Source organism: Cherax quadricarinatus, chromosome 29 (genome assembly GCF_038502225.1).
Source record: "Cherax quadricarinatus isolate ZL_2023a chromosome 29, ASM3850222v1, whole genome shotgun sequence".
Taxonomy (NCBI): Eukaryota; Metazoa; Arthropoda; class Malacostraca; order Decapoda; family Parastacidae; genus Cherax; species Cherax quadricarinatus.
This window is the reverse complement of record NC_091320.1, coordinates 12,601,630-12,629,573: the sequence shown is the minus strand read 5'-3', so window position 1 is coordinate 12,629,573 and position 27,944 is coordinate 12,601,630. Positions and strand designations below refer to the sequence as shown.

Sequence of the window (27,944 nt, the reverse complement as noted above, 5' to 3'; positions counted from 1 at the left end):
TTCCCAATTTTGACAAAATTGACAGCAAGATATTCTGGACACTGTTTGTGAGCAATTTTATAAACATGATTTAACTTCGGATGTTTTACTCTGTCTTCAACATTCAGCATATCCATGACTCACGAAATCGTAATGACACGATTGCTAACAAACCAGCGGCTAACGCGACGGTCTGGAGTTTTGTGACTCTGACATCGGGTTTAATTAAACCCCACCCGTGGTATGGTTTGTTTTTTTCTTTTCAGCTTATCCAATTGTTGTAATTCATCATGGCCTACATGTTGTCATGGACCCAGGTCCAGGATGAATCTTACCATTTTGTTCTGGGTGATTTGCAATCTATCTTTCAGTTTTTTTTTTTTTTTTTTTTTTTGTCAAAGCAGAATACCATGAAGAGCAAGCGTAATCCGTATGACATTGTATAAACATGGGGTCGTGCGAGCCTCAGTAGGTAGACACTGTGCTTGTCTGCAGAGGAACATTCATGGGTCAAAGGAGATTCCCAGATATTTTACTGAGGAAACTGAAGTGATGGACTCCCCATTACACCGGACATTAAAATTATTTACCCTTCTCAGTTTTTGTATCGTGCCAAAGAATATGCCTTCCTTTTTCCCGAGGTGTAACGTTAGTTTGTTGTCTACTATTTGCTGCAGGACTCCAGTTCCAGTGTTATTACATTAGCTATATCTTGCGGGTCTTTACCTGACACTAACAGAGCGCTGTCATCCGCATACAGTAGGAGTTTGCACTTGACACAAACGGGCATGTCGTTTACATAACATAGAAATAATAAGGGACCCAGAATACTACCTTGGGGAACTCCACATGCTATCGGCAGGAGTTCTGATTCTGTTTTGCTGATTATGACAATTTGTTTCCAGTCTATGGAACCTATGCCGACAGCTTGAAGTTTCTTATACAATATATTGTGGTTGACAGTATCAATGGCCTTTTTCAAGTCTAGGGTCGCCATTTCCATGAGGTTCCCTATCGACATTTCAGTTCTCATGTGATCCATCAGATTAATGCAGGGAGTAACAGTCACGCTGAGTGTACCACCAGTCATGTTGGATGTAACTGTTGTGCTAGGTGTACCAGTCATGCTGGGTGTACCACCAGTCACGTTATGTGCAACAGTTATGCTGGGTGTATCCGTTATGGCGGTGTACCAGTCATGCTGGGTGTACCACCAGTCATGTTATGTGCAACAGTTATGCTGGGTGTATCCGTTATGGCGGTGTACCAGTCATGCTGGTGCACCAGTCATGCTGGTTGTACCAGTCATGCTGGATGTACCACCAGTCATGGTTTGCGTATCAGTTATGGTGGGTGTATCCATCATGCTGATATACCAGTCACGCTGGAGAACCAGTCATGCTGGGTATACAAGACATGCTAGTTTCACCAGTCTTGCTGGGTGTACCAGTCAGCTAGGTGCACCAGTCATGCTCGGAGTACCAGTCATGCTGGTGTACCAGCCATGCTAGGTGCACCAGTCATGCTGTGTGTTCCAGTCATGTTGGGCGTACAAGTCATGCTGGTGTATCAGTCATGCTAGTGTACCAGTCATGTTGGGTGTACCAGCCATGCTGGTGTACCAGTCATGCCGGTGTGCCAGTCATGCTGGTGTATCAGTCATGCTGGGTGTACCAATCATGTTGAGTGTATCGGTCATGCTGGTGTACCAGTCATTTTGGGTGTACCAGTCATGCTGGTGCACAAGTCATGCTGGGTGTACTAGTCCTGCTGGGTGTACTAGTCATGCTGGGTGTACTATCATGCTGAGTGTACTGGTCATGTAGGGTGTACGAGTCATGCTGGGTATATCATTCATGCAGGGTGTATCACAAGTCATGCAGGGAGTAACAGTCACGCTGAGTGTACCACCAATCATGTTGGATGTACCTGTCGTGCTAGGTGAATCAGTCATGCTGGTGTACCAGTCATGCTGTTGTACCAGTCAAACAGTGTGTAAGTCATGCTTGTGTATCAGTCATGCTGGTGTATCAGTGATGTTGGGTGTAGCAGTCGTGCTACACCCAACATCACTGATACAGAGAACTGGACCAGGTAATATGAAGTGGGAAGCAGAGAACTGGACCAAGTAATATGAAGTGGGAAGCAGAGAACTGGACCAGGTAATATGAAGTGGGAAGTAGAGAACTGGACCAAGTAATATGAAGTGGGAAGCAGAGAACTGGACCAGGTAACAATGGAAGGTCTAGACCAACTTCAAGGCTGAAGTTTGAGTAGCAACATTTGCTCACAGGTATACGAGGAAGCCACTGCGCACAAGCCATTAATTATAGAACTTTATCAAATCATAGACTTGTTAAGGCTCCCTTTAGAAGGAATCCTCACCAAGAATGAAAGTTTAGGACGGTATATACAGAAGTGTGTACCCAGGAGGCTGACCTGCAGGCGTGGTTGTTGCAGTAGCCATGACCTGAACACAGGAGGCTGACCTGCAGGCATGGTTGTTGCAGTAGCCATGACCTGAACACAGGAGGCTGACCTGCAGGCATGGTTGTTGCAGTAGCCATGACCTGAACACAGGAAGCTGACCTGCAGGCGTAGTTGTTGCAGTAGCCATGACCTGAACACAGGAAGCTGACCTGCAGCCGTGGTTGTTGCAGTAGCCATGACCTGAACACAGGAAGCTCACCTGCAGGCGTAGTTGTTGCAGTAGCCATGACCGGAACACATCCATGGACAAGCCTCGCCCAGGTAGAGATTATCTATGGCCCAGGAGCCACCACGGGAACCCTGGCTGATGCTACCGCTGCTGCTACTGCTGCTGCTTCTGCTGTTGTCATCCTCCTCCACCAGCCTCACCCGCGTCCGCTCACCTCTGAAACACACACACCAACGAGCCATATTTATTCAGAACTCATTTGAAACCCGAGATCCCTCCAAAATTATCCAAAGTTTTTCAAATTCGTCCGAAAATCCCCCCCCCCCCCAAAAAAAAAGAAGCTTTAAATAGAAGCAAAATACCTGAAAAAATCCCTAAATCTTGTTTCAGAGCTCCAAAACAACTCTCAAAGAACTGAAACTCATCCAGGTGCAGAATATAAGTAAACAATAGAAATGTAGACGATGTTTTAGTTCCTCCTGGACCACGGTTATGGGTTGATAATGGACCAGGTTGTACCACGGTTATGGGTTGATAATGGACCAGGTTGTACCACGGTTATGGGTTGAAAATGGACCAGGTTGTACCACGGTTATGGGTTGATAATGAACCAGGTTGTACCACGGTTATGGGTTGATAATGAACCAGGTTGTACCACGGTTATGGGTTGATAATGGACCAGGTTGTACCACGGTTATGGGTTGATAATGAACCAGGTTGTACCACGGTTATGGGTTGATAATGGACCAGGTTGTACCACGGTTATGGGTTGATAATGGACCAGATTGGACCGCGGTTATGGGTTGATAATGAACCAGGTTGTACCACGGTTATGGGTTGATAATGAACCAGGTTGTACCACGGTTATGGGTTGATAATGGACCAGATTGGACCGCGGTTATGGGTTGATAATGAACCAGGTTGTACCACGGTTATGGGTTGATAATGAACCAGGTTGTACCACGGTTATGGGTTGATATTGAACCAGGTTGTACCACGGTTATGGGTTGATATTGAACCAGGTTGTACCACGGTTATGGGTTGATAATGAACCAGGTTGTACCACGGTTATGGGTTGATAATGGACCAGGTTGTACCACGGTTATGGGTTGATAATGGACCAGGTTGTACCACGGTTATGGGTTGATATTGGACCAGGTTGTACCACGGTTATGGGTTGATAATGGACCAGATTGGACCGCGGTTATGGGTTGATAATGAACCAGGTTGTACCACGGTTATGGGTTGATAATGAACCAGGTTGTACCACGGTTATGGGTTGATACTGAACCAGGTTGTACCACGGTTATGGGTTGATATTGAACCAGGTTGTACCACGGTTATGGGTTGATAATGAACCAGGTTGTACCACGGTTATGGGTTGATAATGGACCAGGTTGTACCACGGTTATGGGTTGATAATGGACCAGGTTGTACCACGGTTATGGGTTGATATTGGACCAGGTTGTACCACGGTTATGGGTTGATAATGGACCAGGTTGTACCACGGTTATGGGTTGATAATGGACCAGGTTGTACCACGGTTATGGGTTGATAATGGACCAGGTTGTACCATGGTTATGGGTTATTGGACCAGGTTGTACCACGGTTATGGGTTGATATTGGACCAGGTTGTAACACGGTTATGGGTTATTGGACCAGGTTGAACCACGGTTATGGGTTGATATTGGACCAGGGTGTACCACGGTTATGGGTTATTGGACCAGGTTGTACCACGGTTATGGGTTGATATTGGACCAGGTTGTACCACGGTTATGGGTTATTTGACCAGGTTGTACCACGGTTATGGGTTGACATTGGACCAGGTTGTACCACGGTTATGGGTTGATATTGGACCAGGTTGTACCACGGTTATGGGTTGATATTGGACCAGGTTGTACCACGGTTATGGGTTGATACTGAACCAGGTTGTACCACGGTTATGGGTTGATACTGGACCAGGTTGTACCACGGTTATGGGTTGATATTGGACCAGGTTGTACCAAGGTTATGGGTTGATATTGGACCAGGTTGTACCACGGTTATGGGTTGATATTGGACCAGGTTGTACCACGGTTATGGGTTATTGGACCAGGTTGTACCACGGTTATGGGTTAATATTGGACCAGGTTGTACCACGGTTATGGGTTGATAATGGACCACGTTGTACCACGGTTATGGGTTCATATTGAACCAGGTTGTACCAGTTATGGGTTGATATTGAACCAGGTTGTACCACGGTTATGGGTTGATATTGAACCAGGTTGTACCACGGTTATGGGTTGATATTGGACTAGGCTGTACCACGGTTATGGGTTGATAATGGACCACGTTGTACCACAGTTATGGGTTGATGTTGAACCAGGTTGTACCACGGTTATGGGTTGATATTGGACCACGTTGTACCACAGTTATGGGTTGATATTGAACCAGGTTGTACCACGGTTATGGGTTGATAATGGACCACGTTGTACCACGGTTATGGGTTAATATTGGACCAGGTTGTACCACGGTTATGGGTTGATAATGGACCACGTTGTACCACGGTTATGGGTTAATATTGGACCATGTTGTACCACGGTTATGGGTTGATATTGGACCAGGTTGTACCACGGTTATGGGTTGATATTGGACCAGGTTGTACCACGGTTATGGGTTGATATTGGACCAGGTTGTACCACGGTTATGGGTTAATATTGGACCAGGTTGTACCACGGTTATGGGTTAATATTGGACCAGGTTGTACCACGGTTATGGGTTAATATTGGACCAGGTTGTACCACGGTTATGGGTTAATATTGGACCAGGTTGTACAACGGTTATGGGTTAATATTGGACCAGGTTGTACCACGGTTATGGGTTAATATTGGACCAGGTTGTACCACGGTTATGGGTTAATATTGGACCAGGTTGTACCACGGTTATGGGTTAATATTGGACCAGGTTGTACCACGGTTATGGGTTAATATTGGACCAGGTTGTACCACGGTTATGGGTTAATATTGGACCAGGTTGTACCACGGTTATGGGTTAATATTGGACCAGGTTGTACCACGGTTATGGGTTAATATTGGACCAGGTTGTACCACGGTTATGGGTTAATATTGGACCAGGTTGTACCACGGTTATGGGTTAATATTGGACCAGGTTGTACCACGGTTATGGGTTAATATTGGACCAGGTTGTACCAGGTTATATGGGTTAATATTGGACCAGGTTGTACCACGATTATGGGTTAATATTGGACCAGGTTGTACCACGGTTATGGGTTAATATTGGACCAGGTTGTACCACGGTTATGGGTTAATATTGGACCAGGTTGTACCACGGTTATGGGTTAATATTGGACCAGGTTGTACCACGGTTATGGGTTGATATTGAACCAGGTTGTACCACGGTTATGGGTTGATATTGGACCAGGTTGTACCACGGTTATGGGTTGATATTGGACCAGGTTGTACCACGGTTATGGGTTGATATTGGACCAGGTTGTACCACGGTTATGGGTTGATATTGGACCAGGTTGTACCACGGTTATGGGTTGATATTGGACCAGGTTGTACCACGGTTATGGGTTAATATTGGACCAGGTTGTACCACGGTTATGGGTTGATATTGGACCAGGTTGTACCACGGTTATGGGTTGATATTGGACCAGGTTGTACCACGGTTATGGGTTAATATTGGACCAGGTTGTACCACGGTTATGGGTTGATATTGGACCAGGTTGTACCACGGTTATGGGTTGATATTGGACCAGGTTGTACCACGGTTATGGGTTGATATTGGACCAGGTTGTACCACGGTTATGGGTTGATATTGGACCAGGTTGTACCACGGTTATGGGTTGATATTGGACCAGGTTGTACCACGGTTATGGGTTAATATTGGACCAGGTTGTACCACGGTTATGGGTTGATATTGGACCAGGTTGTACCACGGTTATGGGTTGATATTGGACCAGGTTGTACCACGGTTATGGGTTGATATTGGACCAGGTTGTACCACGGTTATGGGTTAATATTGGACCAGGTTGTACCACGGTTATGGGTTGATATTGGACCAGGTTGTACCACGGTTATGGGTTGATATTGGACCAGGTTGTACCACGGTTATGGGTTAATATTGGACCAGGTTGTACCACGGTTATGGGTTGATATTGGACCAGGTTGTACCACGGTTATGGGTTGATATTGGACCAGGTTGTACCACGGTTATGGGTTGATATTGGACCAGGTTGTACCACGGTTATGGGTTGATATTGGACCAGGTTGTACCACGGTTATGGGTTGATATTGGACCAGGTTGTACCACGGTTATGGGTTGATATTGGACCAGGTTGTACCACGGTTATGGGTTGATATTGAACCAGGTTGTACCACGATTATGGGTTGATATTGGACCAGGTTGTACCATGATTATGGGTTGATATTGGACCAGGTTGTACCACGGTTATGGGTTGATATTGGACCAGGTTGTACCACGGTTATGGGTTGATATTGGACCAGGTTGTACCACGGTTATGGGTTGATATTGGACCAGGTTGTACCACGGTTATGGGTTGATATTGAACCAGGTTGTACCACGGTTATGGGTTGATATTGAACCAGGTTGTACCACGGTTATGGGTTGATATTGGACCAGGTTGTACCACGGTTATGGGTTGATATTGGACCAGGTTGTACCACGGTTATGGGTTGATATTGGACCAGGTTGTACCACGGTTATGGGTTGATATTGAACCAGGTTGTACCACGGTTATGGGTTGATATTGAACCAGGTTGTACCACGGTTATGGGTTGATATTGAACCAGGTTGTACCACGGTTATGGGTTGATATTGAACCAGGTTGTACCACGGTTATGGGTTAATATTGAACCAGGTTGTGCCACGGTTATGGGTTGATATTGAACCAGGTTGTACCACGGTTATGGGTTGATATTGAACCAGGTTGTACCACGGTTATGGGTTAATATTGAACCAGGTTGTACCCAAATGAAAATAATGTTACTTCTATAGAATGTGAACAACATGTAAGTACCGAGAACAAGTTAAAAATTTATTAAAATAACAGTTACTTGTGGAAACTGTTTATATAACATAAAGTGTGTGATGCTGGATCATCTCCCATGTGTGTGATGCTGGATCATCTCCCATGTGTGTGATGCTGGATCATCTCCCATGTGTGTGATGCTGGATCATCTCCCATGTGTGTGATGCTGGATCATCTCCCATGTGTGTGATGCTGGATCATCTCCCATGTGTGTGATGCTGGATCATCTCCCATGGATGCTGGATCATCTCCCATGTGTGTGATGCTGGATCATCTCCCATGTGTGTGATGCTGGATCATCTCCCATGTGTGTGATGCTGGATTATCTCCCATGTGTGTGATGCTGGATCATCTCCCATGTGTGTGATGCTGGATCATCTCCCATGAATGCTGGGTCATCTCCCATGGTTGCTGGGTCATCTCCCATGGTTGTTGCTGGGTCATCTCCCATGGATGCTGGGTCATCTCCCATGGATGCTGGGTCATCTCCCATGGATGCTGGGTCATCTCCCATGGATGCTGGGTCATCTCCCATGGATGCTGGGTCATCTCCCATGTGTGTGATGCTGGATTATCTCCCATGTGTGTGATGCTGGATCATCTCCCATGTGTGTGATGCTGGATCATCTCCCATGTGTGTGATGCTGGATCATCTCCCATGTGTGTGATGCTGGATCATCTCCCATGTGTGTGATGCTGGATCATCTCCCATGTGTGTGATGCTGGATCATCTCCCATGTGTGTGATGCTGGATCATCTCCCATGTGTGTGATGCTGGATCATCTCCCATGTGTGTGATGCTGGATCAACTCCCACAACCCTGGCTAATAACAGTTCTTGGCGTCACCATGACTACCTACACTGCTGCTTATCTTCGACAAATTTCTAAATTCAATTCCTTCTAGGGAGGCACTATGATATCAGAGGCTCTTGATCCAAAGAACTGGAACTACTCTCCTTTTCGTTGGATTGAATCTGACTGTTTCCTATTCCACTGGCGTTGTATGACCTAAGTACTTTGGAACACTTACCCGACCTGCGGACTAAAAATATTCCCACCGACCATCTACACTAAAGTCTCTCGTGGGAGAGTAGAAAGGATCGTTAACGTAAACCAGCCTTATGGTTCTACTCTATAATACAAAGATGTATTAAAATTAAAACCTGGACTTCCATCTTATATAATCAACTGTTTTCAGTATTTATTGCTCTCAGCCACAGACAGTGTAATTGTAAATGACTCCCTCTCCCTGCAATGCAGATTATATGGGTCGAAAGGATTATTTGAGAAGTGTAGACTGGGGTAACCTGGCTAGGAACTATCAAGAGGAAGGTCTGATAGACGGTGTTGATGGCTGACGTTATGACAGTTTTCCAAAGCACTGAACAAGCTGGCCAAGCTGCAAATATTCCTAACAGATAATTTAGTTAAAACGGGAATGACCTTAAACGGATAAAGAATAGATTAAAACATCTCTTGGGTGAAAAGAGAGACATTTACAGGTGAATTAAAAAGATGAATCATCACCCTGTTAAAGAAACTAATTAAATTTAAGAGAGAAGTAAAAAAAAGAATAAAGAAACCCAAAAGAGAAAACGAAATTAAGGTTGTGAGTGAATCAGAAACAAATCCAAAGAGATTCTTTCAGCAAAATAGGAATAAAGTGAGGAAAAAGATAGGTCCATTTAAGTGTAACTCAGATAGGTCCACTTAAGTGTAATATGCTGTTAGTGATAAAGAACTGTATACTATTTTCAACACTTATTTTATCTCTGCCTTTACACCAGAGGATACAAAGAAATCTCAGAAATTAATAATTATAGTGGTTAGGACGAAATAAATTATGCAGCATCAAAGTCACTAGTGACGTGGTGCTCCAACAACCAGATAAATTAACATTAAACAAGTCACTGGGCCTTGATGTAGGAATGTAATAATCATCGTAACAAACCATTAGCTAGTCTCTTCAACATATCACTACAAATAGGTATTGCACCGGATAAGAGGAAAATGTAAAATGTGACAACAGTTTGCAAAGTGAGAAATAGGTCCAGAATATAGATCAGTCATCCTAAACACAATAGAATCAATAATTGCTATGAAATTCGAAAGTACCTCGAAAAATGTAATTTGATCAACCCATCACAGCACGGTTTTACAAAGGAACGTTCTTGCCTTATGAATTCACTAACCTTTCTCACTAAGGTTTCCGAGGTGGAAGACCAAGATAAAGAATACGATATTACGTATATGGACTTCAGTAAGGTCTCTGATAAAGTTCCACAAACAGCAGACTGATTAAGAAAGTAGCGGCACATGGAATAGAAGGAATTATCTTCTTGGCTGAGGCATGGCTGACTGATAGCAACAGAATTTGCGTTAAAAGGGCAAAAATAAAAATGGCGACCCATTACAAGTGGTGTGCCACAAGGGTCATTGTTGGATCCCTGTTCTTCACAAGATACATAAACGACATCGACAAGGAAATAAATAGCGACATAATTAATTTTGCCGATGACACTAAAATAGGCCGTCAAATAATTTCTTATATGGACATTAGAGAGCTACACGATGACCTGGATAAATTGATGTGGTCGTAGAAGTGGCAGATGTAGTTCAATGCAGACAGGTGTAAGGTTTTAATCCTAGGAAAAAAATAGCTATAGTACTTATAAGCTAAATAATGTAGATTTTAGTCTAATTGAGACTGTGTCCGTATATATCATTGTGTAGATCAGCAATGTGAAGAAACTGTAATAAATATAATGGGTGTAAATATCTTTGAGAATGTAACTATGACCAGCGGAATCTGACGAACACACTGACACTCGGAATCCAGTATTTTTTATTTTGTCGTTGTGACAGTTGGAGTCTGGGAAGCACAATAAACTAGACTCTACTAGCAATACTAAATGGTGCTAGAAATAAAAATAAAAAATATGGAATGATAAAAGATAGATATGACAAAAAAAAATATTTTGATAATCGAAGCACGCGCTGAGCCACTCTGTATTATGATCATGCAAATGTAGTGTAGTCTCCATACTGTGGAAAGATGAACTTACACAGTGATCTTAGGCAGGGTGGTGGTGACGCGGGTCCAGCCTGGAGTGACGGCGGCACTGTATGTGGTAGGCAGGTGGAAGGTATCACATTCCACCTCTGGAGGAGCACACAGCTCTCGCACCAGTCTCCACGTCTTGCCATGGTCGGTGGAGTACTGCAGGTGCACACTGCTGGCTGCAGGTGGACCACTGCACCCAACCTGGATGTCGAACTGGATGACTGTCGATTCTGATGACTGGATATCCCAAGTCTCCGCGTATTTAGGTGCTGACAATGCAAATGTGGATTTTTTTTATTGTAATTTTCCTGAAATTAGTGTGTAAAAATTGAAAATTATAATAGTGTTTATAAAATGTAGTGTTGGCGCGACTTTTAGAAAAATTTCAAATGACAGAAGAACCAACACACCCGCGAGTGCAACGTAGAATGGCGGAATGTATACTTAAAATGGGGAGTGTTACCGAATTTAATCGTGTGTAATCGTCGCTGACGTAGAGTGTATCGGCAATAATTTGGGACCATAAAATGAGTGAATATCATAGGTTTCTGGAAGTGTTCAGATCCATATTAATTAAGCTAGAACAGAGCTGATAAAGAAGATAATAATGGACTCGGTGACTGAACATTTGTTCATCCCATGCATCTATAATAATTTCACCCTCGTCTGCTAAAACATAGTATAAACATATCACTTATGTAAAGTATCTAATACTGGCCAATATTTAGTATATGTGCCAGCTAGGAAGGTGTTAAAAGCATGTATTACCAAGATAATAACTTGGTAAGTAAATATGTCCTACATTTATGTGCACTCTCTTAATGTTCTGCCTTATCAATACATGTAATAAATCGTGGACCAACAAACTTCTTAATGTCAAGTCAGTAAATCCTAATTATACAGTCCAGAACCTAATTTACCAGAGTTACTGGTTAATTATTTTATAATAATTCTGGAACTATGTTCCTAATTGGTCCAGACTGTGTGAGTGTGGGAAGCTGAACAGGTGGGCATCGAAGGAGGGGCAGTGATGTCACCCACTGTTGTTAAAGTCCCACCGGTCGCCGAGGTACAACTGGTAACAGTAAGTGTGATAAATTAGACACATGTGCAACACTAGGGTATCTTTAATGAGGAAACTGTCCTCTTTAAAGATACCCAAGTGTTGCACATGTGTCTAATTTACCAACTTGTCGGTTCTCTGAACCATTCATCTACAACAGTGAGTGTAATAACTGTTTTAATTGTGTTGAAAGTTCTTAAATATGTGAGTGTAATAATTCAGGACTGTAACTGTAAACACATAATTTCTCGCAATAAATATCTGACACTTGTAGTGTAATCTATTATACTTATTCGTGTATTTTAGGAAATTTAAGTCAATGAAGCATTACACATATTTTTCTAATATCAGGTAGGCTTGTTGCTGAGAACTAGCCATAAACAATAGTCTACAATAGAGCTGCAAACCTTGGTATCCTCAAACACCATTATAATATATCCTCTTAAGATCACATACCTACAATATTGTAGCGAAAATTTTAATATCTTAATTACTTAAATATATTAATCTGTTAGCCAAGAAAGATTTGTGTTTATTCTAGAGAAGTGATGGTTCTAGACGTGTTGCTGGGAAACAGTATTCTAGACATGTTGCTGGGAAACAGTATTCTAGACATGTTGCTGGGAAATACAATGTTCTAGACGTGTTGGTGGGAAACACAATATTCTAGACATGTTGCTGGGAAACACAATATTCTAGACGTGTTGCTGGGAAACAGTATTCTAGACATGTTGGTGGGAAACACAATATTCTAGACGTGTTGCTGGGAAACACAATATTCTAGACGTGTTGGTGGGAAACACAATATTCTAGACGTGTTGCTGGGAAACACAATATTCTAGACGTGTTGGTGGGAAACACAATATTCTAGACGTGTTGGTGGGAAACACAATATTCTAGACGTGTTGGTGGGAAACACAATATTCTAGACGTGTTGCTGGGAAACACAATATTCTAGACGTGTTGCTGGGAAACACAATATTCTAGACGTGTTGGTGGGAAACACAATATTCTAGACGTGTTGGTGGGAAACAATATTCTAGACGTGTTGGTGGGAAACACAATATTCTAGACGTGTTGCTGGGAAATACAATGTTCTAGACGTGTTGCTGGGAAACACAATATTCTAGACGTGTTGCTGGGAAACACAATATTCTAGACGTGTTGCTGGGAAACACAATATTCTAGACATGTTGCTAGGAAACAATATTCTAGACGTGTTGCTGGGAAACACAATATTCTAGACGTGTTACTGGGAAACACAATATTCTAGACATGTTGCTAGGAAACAATATTCTAGACGTGTTGCTGGGAAACACAATATTCTAGACATGTTGCTAGGAAACAATATTCTAGACGTGTTGCTGGGAAACAATATTCTAGACGTGTTGCTGGGAAACACAATATTCTAGACATGTTGCTGGGAAACACAATATTCTAGACGAGTTGCTGGGAAACACAATATTCTAGACATGTTGCTGGGAAACACAATATTCTAGACGTGTTGCTGGGAAACAATATTCTAGACGTGTTGCTGGGAAACACAATATTCTAGACATGTTGCTAGGAAACAATATTCTAGACATGTTGCTGGGAAACACAATATTCTAGACGTGTTGCTGGGAAACACAATATTCTAGACATGTTGCTGGGAAACACTATTCTAGACGTGTTGCTGGGAAACAATATTCTAGACGTGTTGCTGGGAAACACAATATTCTAGACGTGTTGGTGGGAAACACAATATTCTAGACGTGTTGCTGGGAAACACAATATTCTAGACGTGTTACTGGGAAACAATATTCTAGACGTGTTGCTGGGAAACACAATATTCTAGACGTGTTACTGGGAAACAATATTCTAGACGTGTTGCTGGGAAACACAATATTCTAGACATGTTGCTAGGAAACAATATTCTAGACGTGTTGCTGGGAAACAATATTCTAGACATGTTGCTGGGAAACACAATATTCTAGACGTGTTGCTGGGAAACACAATATTCTAGACGTGTTGCTGGGAAACACAATATTCTAGACGTGTTGCTGGGAAACACAATATTCTAGACGTGTTGCTGGGAAACACAATATTCTAGACGTGTTGCTGGGAAACACAATATTCTAGACGTGTTGCTGGGAAACAATATTCTAGACGTGTTGCTGGGAAACACAATATTCTAGACGTGTTGCTGGGAAACAATATTCTAGACGTGTTGCTGGGAAACACAATATTCTAGACGTGTTGCTGGGAAACAATATTCTAGACGTGTTGCTGAGAAACACAATATTCTAGACGTGTTGCTGGGAAACAATATTCTAGACGTGTTGCTGGGAAACAATATTCTAGACGTGTTGCTGGGAAACAATATTCTAGACGTGTTGCTGGGAAACAATATTCTAGACGTGTTGCTGGGAAACACAATATTCTAGACGTGTTGCTAGGAAACAATATTCTAGACGTGTTGCTGGGAAACAATATTCTAGACGTGTTGCTGGGAAACAATATTCTAGACGTGTTGCTGGGAAACAATATTCTAGACGTGTTGCTGGGAAACACAATATTCTAGACGTGTTGCTAGGAAACAATATTCTAGACGTGTTGCTGGGAAACAATATTCTAGACGTGTTGCTGGGAAACAATATTCTAGACGTGTTGCTGGGAAACAATATTCTAGACGTGTTGCTGGGAAACACAATATTCTAGACGTGTTGCTAGGAAACAATATTCTAGACGTGTTGGTGGGAAACAATATTCTAGACGTGTTGCTGGGAAACAATATTCTAGACGTGTTGCTGGGAAACACAATATTCTAGACGTGTTGCTAGGAAACAATATTCTAGACGTGTTGCTGGGAAACAATATTCTAGACGTGTTGCTGGGAAACACAATATTCTAGACGTGTTGCTGGGAAACAATATTCTAGACGTGTTGCTGGGAAACACAATATTCTAGACGTGTTGCTAGGAAACAATATTCTAGACGTGTTGCTGGGAAACACAATATTCTAGACGTGTTGCTAGGAAACAATATTCTAGACGTGTTGCTGGGAAACACAATATTCTAGACGTGTTGCTAGGAAACACAATATTCTAGACGTGTTGCTGGGAAACACAATATTCTAGACGTGTTGCTGGGAAACACAATATTCTAGACATGTTGCTAGGAAACAATATTCTAGACATGTTGCTAGGAAACAATATTCTAGACATGTTGCTAGGAAACAATATTCTAGACGTGTTGATAATGATTTTCACCTTCCCATCAGGGGAGAGAGAGAGGCGGCTGGGAACTAGTGAAGGGCTCTTGATCCAAATAAGTTGAACTGCTGCCTTTTTTCTCCCAATGGATAAATTCATGTAACAATAATAATAATAATAATAATAATAATAATAATAATAATAATAATAATAATGGTAATATAATAATTATTAAAATAATTATTATAATACTAATTTCATTACTACTACTACTACTACTACTACTACTACTACTACTACTACTACTACTACTACTACTTCTACTACTACTACTACTACTACTACTACTACTACTACTACTGCTTCTACTACTACTACTACTACTACTACTACTACTACTGCTTCTACTACTACTACTACTACTACTACTACTACTACTTCTACTACTACTACTACTACTACTACTACTACTACTACTACTACTACTACTGCTTCTACTACTACTGCTTCTACTACTACTACTACTACTACTACTACTACTACTACTACTACTACTACTACTACTACTACTACTACTACTACTACTACTACTACTACTGCTTCTACTACTACTACTACTTCTACTACTACTACTACTACTACTACTACTACTACTGCTTCTACTACTACTACTACTACTACTACTACTACTACTACTACTACTGCTTCTACTACTACTACTACTACTACTACTACTACTACTACTACTACTACTACTACTACTACTACTACTACTACTACTACTACTACTACTACTACTACTACTACTACTACTACTACTACTACTACTACTTCTACTACTACTACTACTACTACTACTACTACTACTACTACTACTACTACTGCTTCTACTACTACTACTACTTCTACTACTACTACTACTACTACTACTACTACTACTACTACTACTACTACTGCTTCTACTACTACTACTGCTACTACTACTACTACTACTGCTTCTACTACTACTACTACTACTACTACTACTACTGCTTCTACTACTACTACTACTACTACTACTACTACTACTACTACTACTACTACTGCTTCTACTACTACTACTACTACTACTACTACTACTACTACTACTACTACTACTACTACTACTGCTTCTACTACTACTACTACTACTACTACTACTACTACTAATAATAATAATAATAATAATAATAATAATAATAAGGATAATAATAATAATAACTTTATTACTATTACTACTAATAATAATGATAATAATACCTTGCTGTCCAGAGAAGAGTAGAACACTGGTATTCCTGCCACAGGCTGGAGTGACGGAGGCTCCGGCCTGCTGGAACCATGGCCTGGCCTCTGATCTATTACCATCGAAGGCGTCGTAGAGGGTGAGTGGCAGTGTCTCGTTAGCCAGTGCCATTACGTTGTCCAAGTGCCATTCTGCTCGCTCCTCTGTCCGATATACATATAAATGGAAACGAATGCCGAGATTTATATTTGTGTACACACACACACACACAAACACACACACACACACACACACACACACACACACACACACACACACACACACACACACACACACACACACACACACACACATATATATATATAAATATATATATATATATAAATATATATATATATATATATATATATATCTCAGACACCAGGACTACCAGATCACCACGAGTGTAGATAGCTGGCAACGTGATGCCTTAAACGACTCAGCTACAGATGCTTAATAAGGTTAAGAAGCCAGCATGATGATAAGTCATGTTCCTTGCTGACGCCGGGTACACCAGTGAGCCTCAAACATCTCTGTCATTCTCCTCCTGCATGTTGTGGCCTCGCCTACACAGGTGAAAACTGAAGACACAGATGAGCCATAGGGATGTAAGGAAATATTTCTTTAGCCTCAGAGTGGTCGAAGAGTGGAAAGACTTTTATGATAAAGCCCAGAGATCAGTACTGCTTATCAGTGTAGTCTAAGGCAGGACCAGGAGCCGAGTCTCGATCCCCATAAAGACAACTCGGTGAACTTGCACACACATGAACACACACACACACACACACACACACACACACACACACACACACACACACACACACACACACAGTTGAAGACACAAATGAGTCAGAGAGATAGTAGGAAGTATTTCTTCAGTCATAGAGTTGTAAGGCAGTGGAATAGCCTAGAAAATGACGTAGTGGAGGCAGGAACCATACACAGTTTTAAGACGAGGTTTGATAAAGCTCATGGAGCGGGGAGAGAGAGGGTCTAGTAGCAACCGGTGAAGAGGCGGGGCCAGGAGCTAGGACTCGACCCCTGCAACCACAAATAGGTGAGTACAAATAGGTGAGTACACACACACACACACACACACACACACACACACACACACACACACACACACACACACACACACAGAGGGAGGACATGTGAAGAAAGGCAACAGGAAGAGGAAAAAGAGATTGAAAATGTTATCAAACAAATAGGAGAGAAGGACATAACTAAGCTGATGAATTTTCAGAGAATCGGGGGACACCCGAGGGGTAAAAATCGACCAATCAGATTGGTTTTCAGGGCAGAAACAATACGAATCAGGATCCTGCAGTGCAAACAGTGCTAAAGGAAACAAAGTACAAGTCAATGTTCCTCGACCACGACAGAATGCATAGAGAACAGCAGAAACTGAGAGAGAGGATACAAAGATGCAAGGAGCAAGAAAGAGAGACAAGGCTAGAGACAGGAAGGGGAACCCAGAGTCAGGATCACCAGCAAACACATCCACGCAAAGAACCATTCACAGAACACCACAACCAAACAATCTAACCCAAATCAAACTACACTCTGCACTCACAGTCCGTGCCCCTTCCCCAGAACAAACCCCACCTACACAGCAGCATCGCATGTCTGGTCTCCCATTTCTCCAGCCTCTACAAACTCCCAGAATATAATCCTGGAAAAGAAGCTGAAGGTTTGGTACATCAACGCAGAGGCGTGAAGAGTGGCACGAAAGAATCATGGAGGTATCCCCAGACATCAGAGCACTCATGGAAACCAAGCTGACAAAAATGATAACAGATGCAATCTTTCCAACCGGATACCATAACATAAGGAAAGGCAAAGGGAGCAAAAGTGAAGAGTTGCAATGCTCAACAAAAAAAAAACCAGTAGGGTTTTGAGAAAGTGGATGGATTGGACAGAGAGGAACTAAGGGACTACACAGTAGGAACACTTAAGACTTGGGGTCCCAAGGTAGTGATTGCAGTGATTTATAACTTGCCACTGAATAGCAGGAGGCCAAGAGTATCATGAAAGCAACAGAGGTTGCCAGAAGGACCCACATGGGCAGCGCATAGTTACTAATTATGGGTGATTTTAATCACATGGAAATGGACTGGGAAAACCTGGAGCTACAGGAGGGACCAGAAACGTGAAGGGCTAAGATGAAGGAAGTGGTGCTGGAAATCCCCATGCACAACATGTTAGGGACACTACCAGAGAGAGAGGAGAGGATAAACCAGCGAAGATGAACTTCATATTCACCTTGAGTAGTTCAGACATTAGGGACATCACATCTGAAAGGCCCCTTGGAGCCAGTGATCACGTGGACCTGAGCTTCAAATACTTTGTAGAGGTAAAAGTAGAGGGGAAAGCAGCATGAGTAGAACAGGAGAAGCCAAACTACAAAAGAGGGGACTTCACAGGCATGAGGAATTGCCTGCATGAGTTACAGTGGGAGAGAGAACTGGTGAAAAAACAGTGAATGAAATGATGGAATACATGACCACAAAATGCAAAGAGCTGGAGGAGAGGTTTGTACCTAAGGACATCAGAATTAATGGGAAGACCAGAACGAGCTCATGATTCACCCAAAGGTGTAGAGAGGCCAAAACTAAGTGTTATAGAGAATGGAAAAAAGTATAGAAGACAAAGGACCCCAGAAAATAAGAAGATTACTCGAAGAGCCAGAAATAAATATTCATGGATAAGGAGGGAGGCCCAGCAGCAGTATGAGAATGACATATCATCGAAAGCCAAATCTGACCCAGAGTTGTTGTACAGCCACATCAGGAGGAAAACAACAATCAAGAACCAGATAATCAGGCTGTGGAAGGACTGAGGGGAGATCACAAGAAAAGATAAAGAAGGATGTGAAGAGCTAAACACAAGATTTAAGGAAGTATTTTCAGTGGAGTCAAACTGGACAACAGTAAACCGGAATGGTAGGGTACACCAATAGCTGTTGGACACACCACACACAACCGAGGAGGGAGTAAAGAGGTTGCTAAGTGAACTAGATACCTCAAAGTCGGTGGGACTGGGCAACATCTCTCCATGGATCCTGAGAGAGGGAACGGAGGTGCTGTGTGTGCCACTAACAACAATCTTCAGCACACTTATCGAAACAGGGCAACTACCTGAGGTGTGGAAGACAGCAAATGAGTCTCTATCTTTTTGAAAGGAGACAGGCAGATAGCATTAAAATACAGAATCAGTGTCATTGACATGTATACTCTGCAGAGTAATGGAGAAGCTTATCAGAGACTGGTAGAGCACCTAGAAAGGAATGAGCTTATACATGATAACCAGCATGGTTTTAGAGAGGGGAAATCCTGTGTCACAAACCTACTGGAGTTTTACAAGGTGACAGGAGTAAGGCAGGAGAGAGAGGGGTGGGTAGACTGTATTTTCTTGGACTGTAAGAAGGCTTTAGACACAGTTCTGCACAAGACATTAGCGCAAAAGCTAGAGGAGCAGGCAGAAATAACAGGAAAGGCACTGCAGTTGATCAGAGAATACCTGTCAGGAAGGAAACAACGAGTGATGGTACGTGACGAGGTATCAGAGCGGGCGCTTGTGACGAGTGGGGTGCCACAAGAGTCAGTCCTAGGGTCGTTGCTGTTTCTGGTATATATATATATGACTTGACGGCAGGGATAGATTCAAAGGTATCCCTGTGTGCAGACGACGTGAAGCTAATGCGGATGAGGATCAGGTAGAACTAAAATGAACCTGGAACGGCTGATAGCCTGGTCCAGCAACTGGCTCCTGGAGTTTAATCCCACCAAGTGCAAAGTCATGAAGAGTTGGGAAGGTCAAAGAAGACCGCAGGCAGAGTTCAGGCTACGGGGTCAAAATGGACCTAGTAGCGACCAGCGAAGAGCTGGGGGTTAGAAGCTGTGAATCGACCTCTGCAACCACAATAGGTGAGTACAAATAGCCTGGTGGCTAAAGCTCCCGCTTCACACACGGAGGGCCTGGGTTCGATTCCCGACGGGTGGAAACATTTCGACGCGTTTCCTTACACCTGTTGTCCTGTTCACCTAGCAGCAAATAGGTACCTGGGTGTTAGTAGACTGGTGTGGGTCGCATCCTGGGGCACAAGATTAATAAGGACCCCAATGGAAATAAGTTAAGTCCTCGATGACGCACCGACTTTCTTGGGTTATCCTGGGTGGCTAACCCTCCGGAGTTAAAAATCCGAACGAAATCTTATCTTATCTTACAAACGCACTCAGAATAACTAATAATACCCTCCCTGGATCGTTATAGTCATAATAAACTAGGGAAGTGAAGCAGTGGGTTATATTTCCGTTGTGATTCTTTAAATCTTCCTCTGACACGACCCACAACAGTCGACTGAACTTCCAGATACATGTTTGTTGTGGATGAAGAGGGACAGCAGGTGGAAGAAGGCTTGCCATGCACATCACTCAGCCAGGAATGGAGCCCAGACATCTTTGGTGGTGAGCCTGAGGGGTAACATCTCGACCCCTTCATTTGTCAACCGATTACGTTCATTTTTGGTGTACTATTAGAAGCTTATATCGAGTATCCTGCGCTGAAGTTTCAAACATATCGGCCAAAAAGGAAATGAAATATGCAAAAATTTACGAAAAATTGCATTTGGCAGCGGGCTTGTACTCAGTGGTACTTGGAAAAGTGGTTTTGACACTTGCTGCTGATAGAACACTTCTAATTCCATCACGAAAAGTGTACCAATTCTAAAATAAACCTTATCTTCATGCTAAAAAAAAATAAAGTTTCATAACTTTTTTTGACATTTTGTAAGATGTCGGTCTTGTTGCCCACATAAATCTAAAAATATTTGGGATAGTTCAGAAAGGAACACTTTACATTGTAAAGCAATCATTCTTCTATGCTTGTAGTCAAAATCAAGTCAATTCACTCATAAATAAGGATGGATTGACCCTAAATAGCTAAATAACTTACTTCCGAGATATAGGCCGTAGCGCGCGGCACCCCAGGTGCCCGGGAAAATTTTTTTTCCCCGAAAAAATTAGCTTTCTTTTACACTTTTTCCGTGACCTACGAGTGTTTATTACAGTTAACCATTGTAAATTTACGTTTTCTATCATCACTGATGAGAATGGGTCTTTTCACCTTCAGGGGCGTCATATTATGCTATATATTATTTTTTCTGGTGTACTTTTTTTGTTTCTATGCTATTATTATATCGCATTTTGTCATATTAGATCAGTTGTGATAGGTAAATAAGCTTTATAATTGATATTAGCGTGGGTATGGAATATTTTCTTGGCTAGTGGTGTCGGCCATTTTGGGCACTATACCCAGGGGTTCCCGATTGGTTCCTTGACCATATTAGCTCCGCCCACTCTGGCATGATCTCAGACGGTGAATTTGTATTATTTATTTATTTATTTATTTATTTATTTATTTAGTAATTTGAGCATACATACAGAGATACAAAAAAATACAGGTAAGAGCAGCATGCCAAAGCCACTTATATGCATAGCATTACGGGCTGGCTTAAAATTAACTTAAGATTAACTTAAGATTAAAATCAGGCATAATTACAGATAATACCACAGACCACTACCCTACTTTCCTCATAACAACTCTTGGTAAACTACCCCAAGACACTACTGAAGTCACCTTCAGACTTCACAATGAGGTAGCCATTAATAACTTCACAACAGCAGTAGCAAACATTGACTGGCACACTGAGCTAGAAATCTATACAGATATTGACGAATGTATTAATAATTTTCTAAAAAAGACCCAATACCTCTATAACAAACACTGCCCTAAAAAAACTAAACAGATGACAGCTAAGAGACTGAACAGTCCCTGGCTAACACCCAGCATTCTCAAATCCATAAATACAAAACACCAATATGAAAAACAGTACAGAATGGGTCACATAACCAGAGACCAAACAAAACGTTACTCGTCAATCCTAACCAGCCTGATAAGAAGGGCAAAAAAATTGTATTATGAGAACAGATTATCCAACTTACGAGGTGATATAAAAAAGACCTGGAAAACCCTATCAGAAATTCTAGGAACAAAAAACATATCACGAAATAGCGAAATAAAATTAGCAAAATCAGATGAACCCCAACTCCCACCAACAGAAACAGCAAACAGACTCAATGATTTCTTCTCCACTATAGGACAAAACCTTGCCAATAAAATCCCAAGCTCAGATACCCCACCAAATGACTACCTCACTGGCAACTACCCGAACACACTGTTCCTAGCTCCGACTAACCCATACTAACCCGCACTAAAAAACAAGGCAGGAGATTTAAATACCTTACCACCCTTTATATACAAAAAAGTGTCACAAGTGCTATCACCAATCATTGCAACACTCTTTAACAAATCCATTGAATCCTCCACCTTCCCTACAGTACTCAAAATAGCAAGGGTCACCCCGATCCACAAAGGAGGAGACCAAACAGAGTTGAATAACTATAGGCCAATATCCAACTTACACCATCTCTCAAAAATCTTCGAAAAATTAATTCATAAACGAATCTACTCCTACCTTATCTCCCAAAACGTACTCAACCCCAGCCAATTTGGATTCAGGCCTAATAAAAATACTAATGATGCTATTATATACATGCTAGAACATATATACACTGCAATAGAGAAAAAAGAAGTCCCACTGGGGATCTTCATTGACTTACGTAAAGCTTTTGATACAGTTGACCATGACTTGCTCCACGTAAAATTGTCACACTATGGTATAAGAGGGCACTCCCTCAACTACCTCAAGTCATACCTCAGCAACAGAAGCCAATATGTGTACGCAAATAGGGCAAGCTCTTCCGCACAACCAATTACAGTTGGTGTCCCACAGGGAAGTGTCCTTGGCCCTCTTCTCTTTCCCCTATACATAAATGACCTTCCAAATGCCTCGCAATTACTCAAACCCGCACTATTTGCAGATGACACTACATACGTCTTCTCTCACCCGAGCCCAGTCATGCTACCCAATACTGTAAATACCGAATTACAGAAAATATCTACCTGGATGAGGACTAACAAACTTACACTAAACATTGACAAAACCTACTTCATTCAGTTTGGTAACAGAGCTACAGATGTCCCTCTTAACATAATGATAAACGGATCACCTATCACAAAGCTAACAGAGGGAAAATTCTTAGGAATCCACCTTGATAATAGACTCAAATTTCATACACATATACAACAAATTTCTAAGAAAATTTCCAAGACTGTAGGCATACTATCGAAGATACGGTATTATGTTCCACAGTCAGCCCTCCTGGCCCTATATCACTCTCTTATTTACCCCTATCTCACCTATGAAATTTGTGCATGGGGCTCAACAACAATTAACCATCTCAGACCACTAATTACCCAACAAAAGGCTGCAGTTAGAATGATAACAAATTCTCACTACAGGCAGCACACTCCACCAATATTCAATACACTAAACCTACTCACCATACAAAACATCCATACTTATTACTGCACCTATTACATACATAGAACACTTAACTCTGGTATTAACCCTCCCCTCAAACATCTCCTTGCCAACCTCAACAGAACACATGACCATAACACAAGGCACAGATCACTCTTTGATGTTCCTCGTGTCCATCTCACGCTATGCAAAAACTCAATGCACATAAAAGGCCCTAAAATCTGGAATTCATTACCTGTAAATATAAAAGAAACACTACCTGTTTATAAATTCAAGTCTCTTCTCAAAGATCACTTACTCACCCAAAACCAAATAAATACTGAATAACTGAACCTTATAAATTGTATATCTTAAATGTTTCTCACAATTATATCACATAAATGTTAAACCTAAAACCCAATCTAACTTTATTATTTTTTAAATACAGTACCTAACAGAATACTTCATACGACTGAATGTACAACAATGCATGCAACCATATGACCTGTCTTTGTAATACTCACTTGTGCTTTATAGTAATCTGTTTACATTAATGTTTTATCACTGATTTCATCATTGCTTAGTTAATCTTAAGTTAATTTTAAGCCAGCCCGTAATGCTATGCATAGTATAAGTGGCTTTGGCATGGTGCTCTTATCTGTATTTTTTTGTACCTCTGTATGTGTGCTCAAATTGTTAATAAATAAATAAATAAATAAATAAATAAATAAACAATGATGAAATCAGTGATAAGACATTATTGTAAACAGATAACTATAAAATACAAATGAGTATTACAAAGACAGGTCCTATGGTTGCATGCACTGCTGTACATTCAGTCGAATGGAGTATTATGTTAGATTGGGTTTTAGGTTTAACATTTATGTGATATAATTGTGAGAAACATTTAAGATATACAATTTATAAGGTTCAGTTATTCAGTATTTATTTGGTTTTGGGTGAGTAAGTGATCTTTGAGAAGAGACTTGAATTTATGAACAGGTAGTGTTTCTTTTATATTTACAGGTAATGAATTCCAGATTTTAGGGCCTTTTATGTGCATTGAGTTTTTGCATAGCGTGAGATGGACACGAGGAACATCAAAGAGTGATCTGTGCCTTGTGTTATGGTCATGTGTTCTGTTGAGGTTGGTAAGGAGATGTTTGAGGGGAGGGTTAATATCAGAGTTAAGTGTTCTATGTATGTAATAGGTGCAGTAATAAGTATGGATGTTTTGTATGGTGAGAAGGTTTAGTGTATTGAATATTGGTGGAGTGTGCTGCCTGTAGTGAGAATTTGTTATCATTCTGACTGCAGTCTTTTGTTGGGTAATTAGTGGTCTGAGATGGTTAATTGTTGTTGAGCCCCATGCACAAATTCCATAGGTGAGATAGGGGTAAATAAGAGAGTGATATAGGGCCAGGAGGGCTGACTGTGGAACATAGTACCGTATCTTCGATAGTATGCCTACGGTCTTGGAAATTTTCTTAGAAATTTGTTGTATATGTGTATGAAATTTGAGTCTATTATCAAGGTGGCTTCCTAAGAATTTTCCCTCTGTTAGCTTTGTGATAGGTGATCCGTTTATATTAGACATAAAGATATAAGAAAACGATAAAAATAACGGGGGGAAAAATGCTGCGTCAGCGCTTGTTATGCAATGTTAAGCAAGGCGCTGTCACCATGCCTGTTATAAATGACTGTAATTCCTTTTAGAAACATCGTACAAGGATAATAATTATACCAGAGTGTTGCCAGAAAGTTCAGCTATTTTTTGGTAACATTAACTCAATTTTCGTATTTTTCGATTTTTTTTTTACTCCGCGCGCCGACTGTTAACCTAAACCTCTGTTAAGAGTCATTAAGAGATATTTGTTTCATACCTCATCCGGGAGTTATCTGGTGTGCTGAGAGTACGATATATGTTGTATTAATATTGGTAGAATTACAGACAATATGTTAAGTATAAGGGCACAAGTGCAACTAATGTGACATTTTATTGTGGCAACGTTTCGCTCTCCAGGAGCTTTGTCAAGCTGTTACAAATGTACATGGACACAGAGGGTATATATAGGCTTTGAGTGAGGTGTAGTCAGGGCCAGATTAAGAAGTCTCCGGGCCCTAGGCTATTCAGATTGGCGGGGCCCCTTTGAGTTACGGGTAAGCGAAGCGACCCCTTCCAGCTTCGGGGTGGGGGGGGGGGTCAGTGTGAGCCTGTTTAAGGTCTAATTAAATACATTCTGGCTATTTAGATTAAATTTAATAGGGAAAGTACATCAACACAACCAAAACCATTTACCAACAGCCATTATAACTATCTTGTTAAATCATGCATTTTAAAGAGAATAAACTCAAGACAGCATAGTATTACTAGATTAGGCTATTAAAGTAGTGACATCATGTACCTATTATATTCAGCATAACCACTACAGCACTATTATTCCCTTTATAAATCACTGACCATTGTTGTTATCATTGCATCATACATAAGACTATCAGATCATATAAACTCAAGAAAGTAAAGAATTGTTTATATTCACAGGCACTTCTTAAATAAACTTTTTTCTGGATTTCATATTGGCAAAATCATCAATTATATTCTGAAAATTAATATTTCTTGTTAGATCAGACTCAATGGTCAACAAGGCTAGGTTACACAATTTGTCTTGGCTCATTGTTGAACGGAGCATCTAAAAATTCAAAACGTTACCAGAAAGGAGTCATATACAGAACTTTTACCATAGATTAGGTTAGTGATTTGGGCTACGAATATTTTACTAATTCATCCTCCTTGATCTCCAATTTACTTAAACAGAAATCATACTGAGTCCAAGAACAATGCACAATGGTATTTATATTACCATTTTCATAACTAAACTAATCATTATGTTTTGCATGATATATGGCCTACCACCATAGATAAGGACATGAGAATTAAAGAATGCAGGGACAATTCTCAGTTTCACCCAACCAATGATTTTCTGATGTGGCTTATGTGTTTCTGGGGAAATATGTAGTAAATTAATTGATGTTCTACATCACTTCCGTCGCAACTTGAAAACTAAGCATTTGCGACGGAAGTGATGTAGAACATCAATCAATTGAGATCTGTTATTGAAATGATAAAGACTTAAAGACAGGACAAAGTGCTTTTAAAACCTACAAACGGAAGTCAGTTTGCGTTTTTAGGTTTTTCTTTATAGTATTTTTACCAAAAATGCGTCTTTACTGGTCCATGCGTCTTGACTGGTCCATGCGTCTTTACTGGTCAAGTAACCCTATCAGGTACCTCCCTTAACATTTAGAGGCAGAAACAAACATTTATCCATACACATCAATGTCTATCAACAACACTTCAGTTAATTTGTCACAGTACAAGTCTAGATAACGTGTAATTACTACAGAAAATTGGAGAGGAATCTCCCATACTCAGCCATTAGCGGGAAAACACAGCTGTTCTGATGTAAACAAAGACGTGTTGAGTGTTGCCATCTATGGTTAGGTTTATTTTTTTTTTTATTTCATTATTTATTTTTGTTTTGATTAATTTTTAAAAATCAATTTTACTCTCCAAACACTTGAACTTTTTAGGTAGGGACCCCTTTGCACTTGCACCATGTGCGCAGTCTTGGATGAGCCCCTGAACCCCTTGGACCGCGGGGCCCCCAAATGCGTGGGGCCCTAGGCAAATGCCTAGTTTGCCTATGCGGTAATCTGGCCCTGGGTGTAGTACAAGCAGAGGTAGTAATAGTAGTTGTACATGTGGTGGAAAAGTCAGCTGGTACATGAGAAAGAAAGGTTACAAAAGTTATGGCTTGGGTAGCATTAGTTGCACATGTGTCCTTTTACTTAACACGATATATTTTATTCGGCGTATGTCACACACCCATATAGGCTGCCTCCCGACCAGTGAACCAGGGTGCTAAGAGTATAACAAGGGGGGGGGGGTCTTGTTATGCTAGCACCTTGGTTCAATCCAGCCAATCACAAGGAAGTCCACCAAATTTGTAAATCAATGTTCTACACTCACGAATCAACATTGGCGGCAGACTTACCTTAGGTCTGGTTGGCCACAGTTCTTACTGTGTCTCTCACTTGTAAAAACTTGCTTTGCACATATTGTATATACATTGTACATATACTTGCATGCTGTTTTGTGAGGGGGAAATTTATAAGTATGTACTCGCTGCTGACTTGGTTATCGG

At 41.2% G+C, this 27,944-nt stretch overlaps 1 protein-coding gene across 1 annotated transcript in view; it reads right to left on the bottom strand.

Moving 5' to 3' along the window:
* Positions 1-27,944, bottom strand: part of LOC128690364 (reelin) — an 871,665-nt gene that overhangs the window by 424,421 nt on the left and 419,300 nt on the right. Inside the window, exons 33-35 of the mRNA XM_070089797.1 lie at positions 16,292-16,477; positions 10,758-11,025; positions 2,669-2,854 (exon numbers count right to left, since the gene is read on the bottom strand). Of these exons, the coding sequence (XP_069945898.1) occupies positions 2,669-2,854; positions 10,758-11,025; positions 16,292-16,477 (640 nt within the window). The remainder of the gene's footprint in view (positions 1-2,668; positions 2,855-10,757; positions 11,026-16,291; positions 16,478-27,944) is intronic.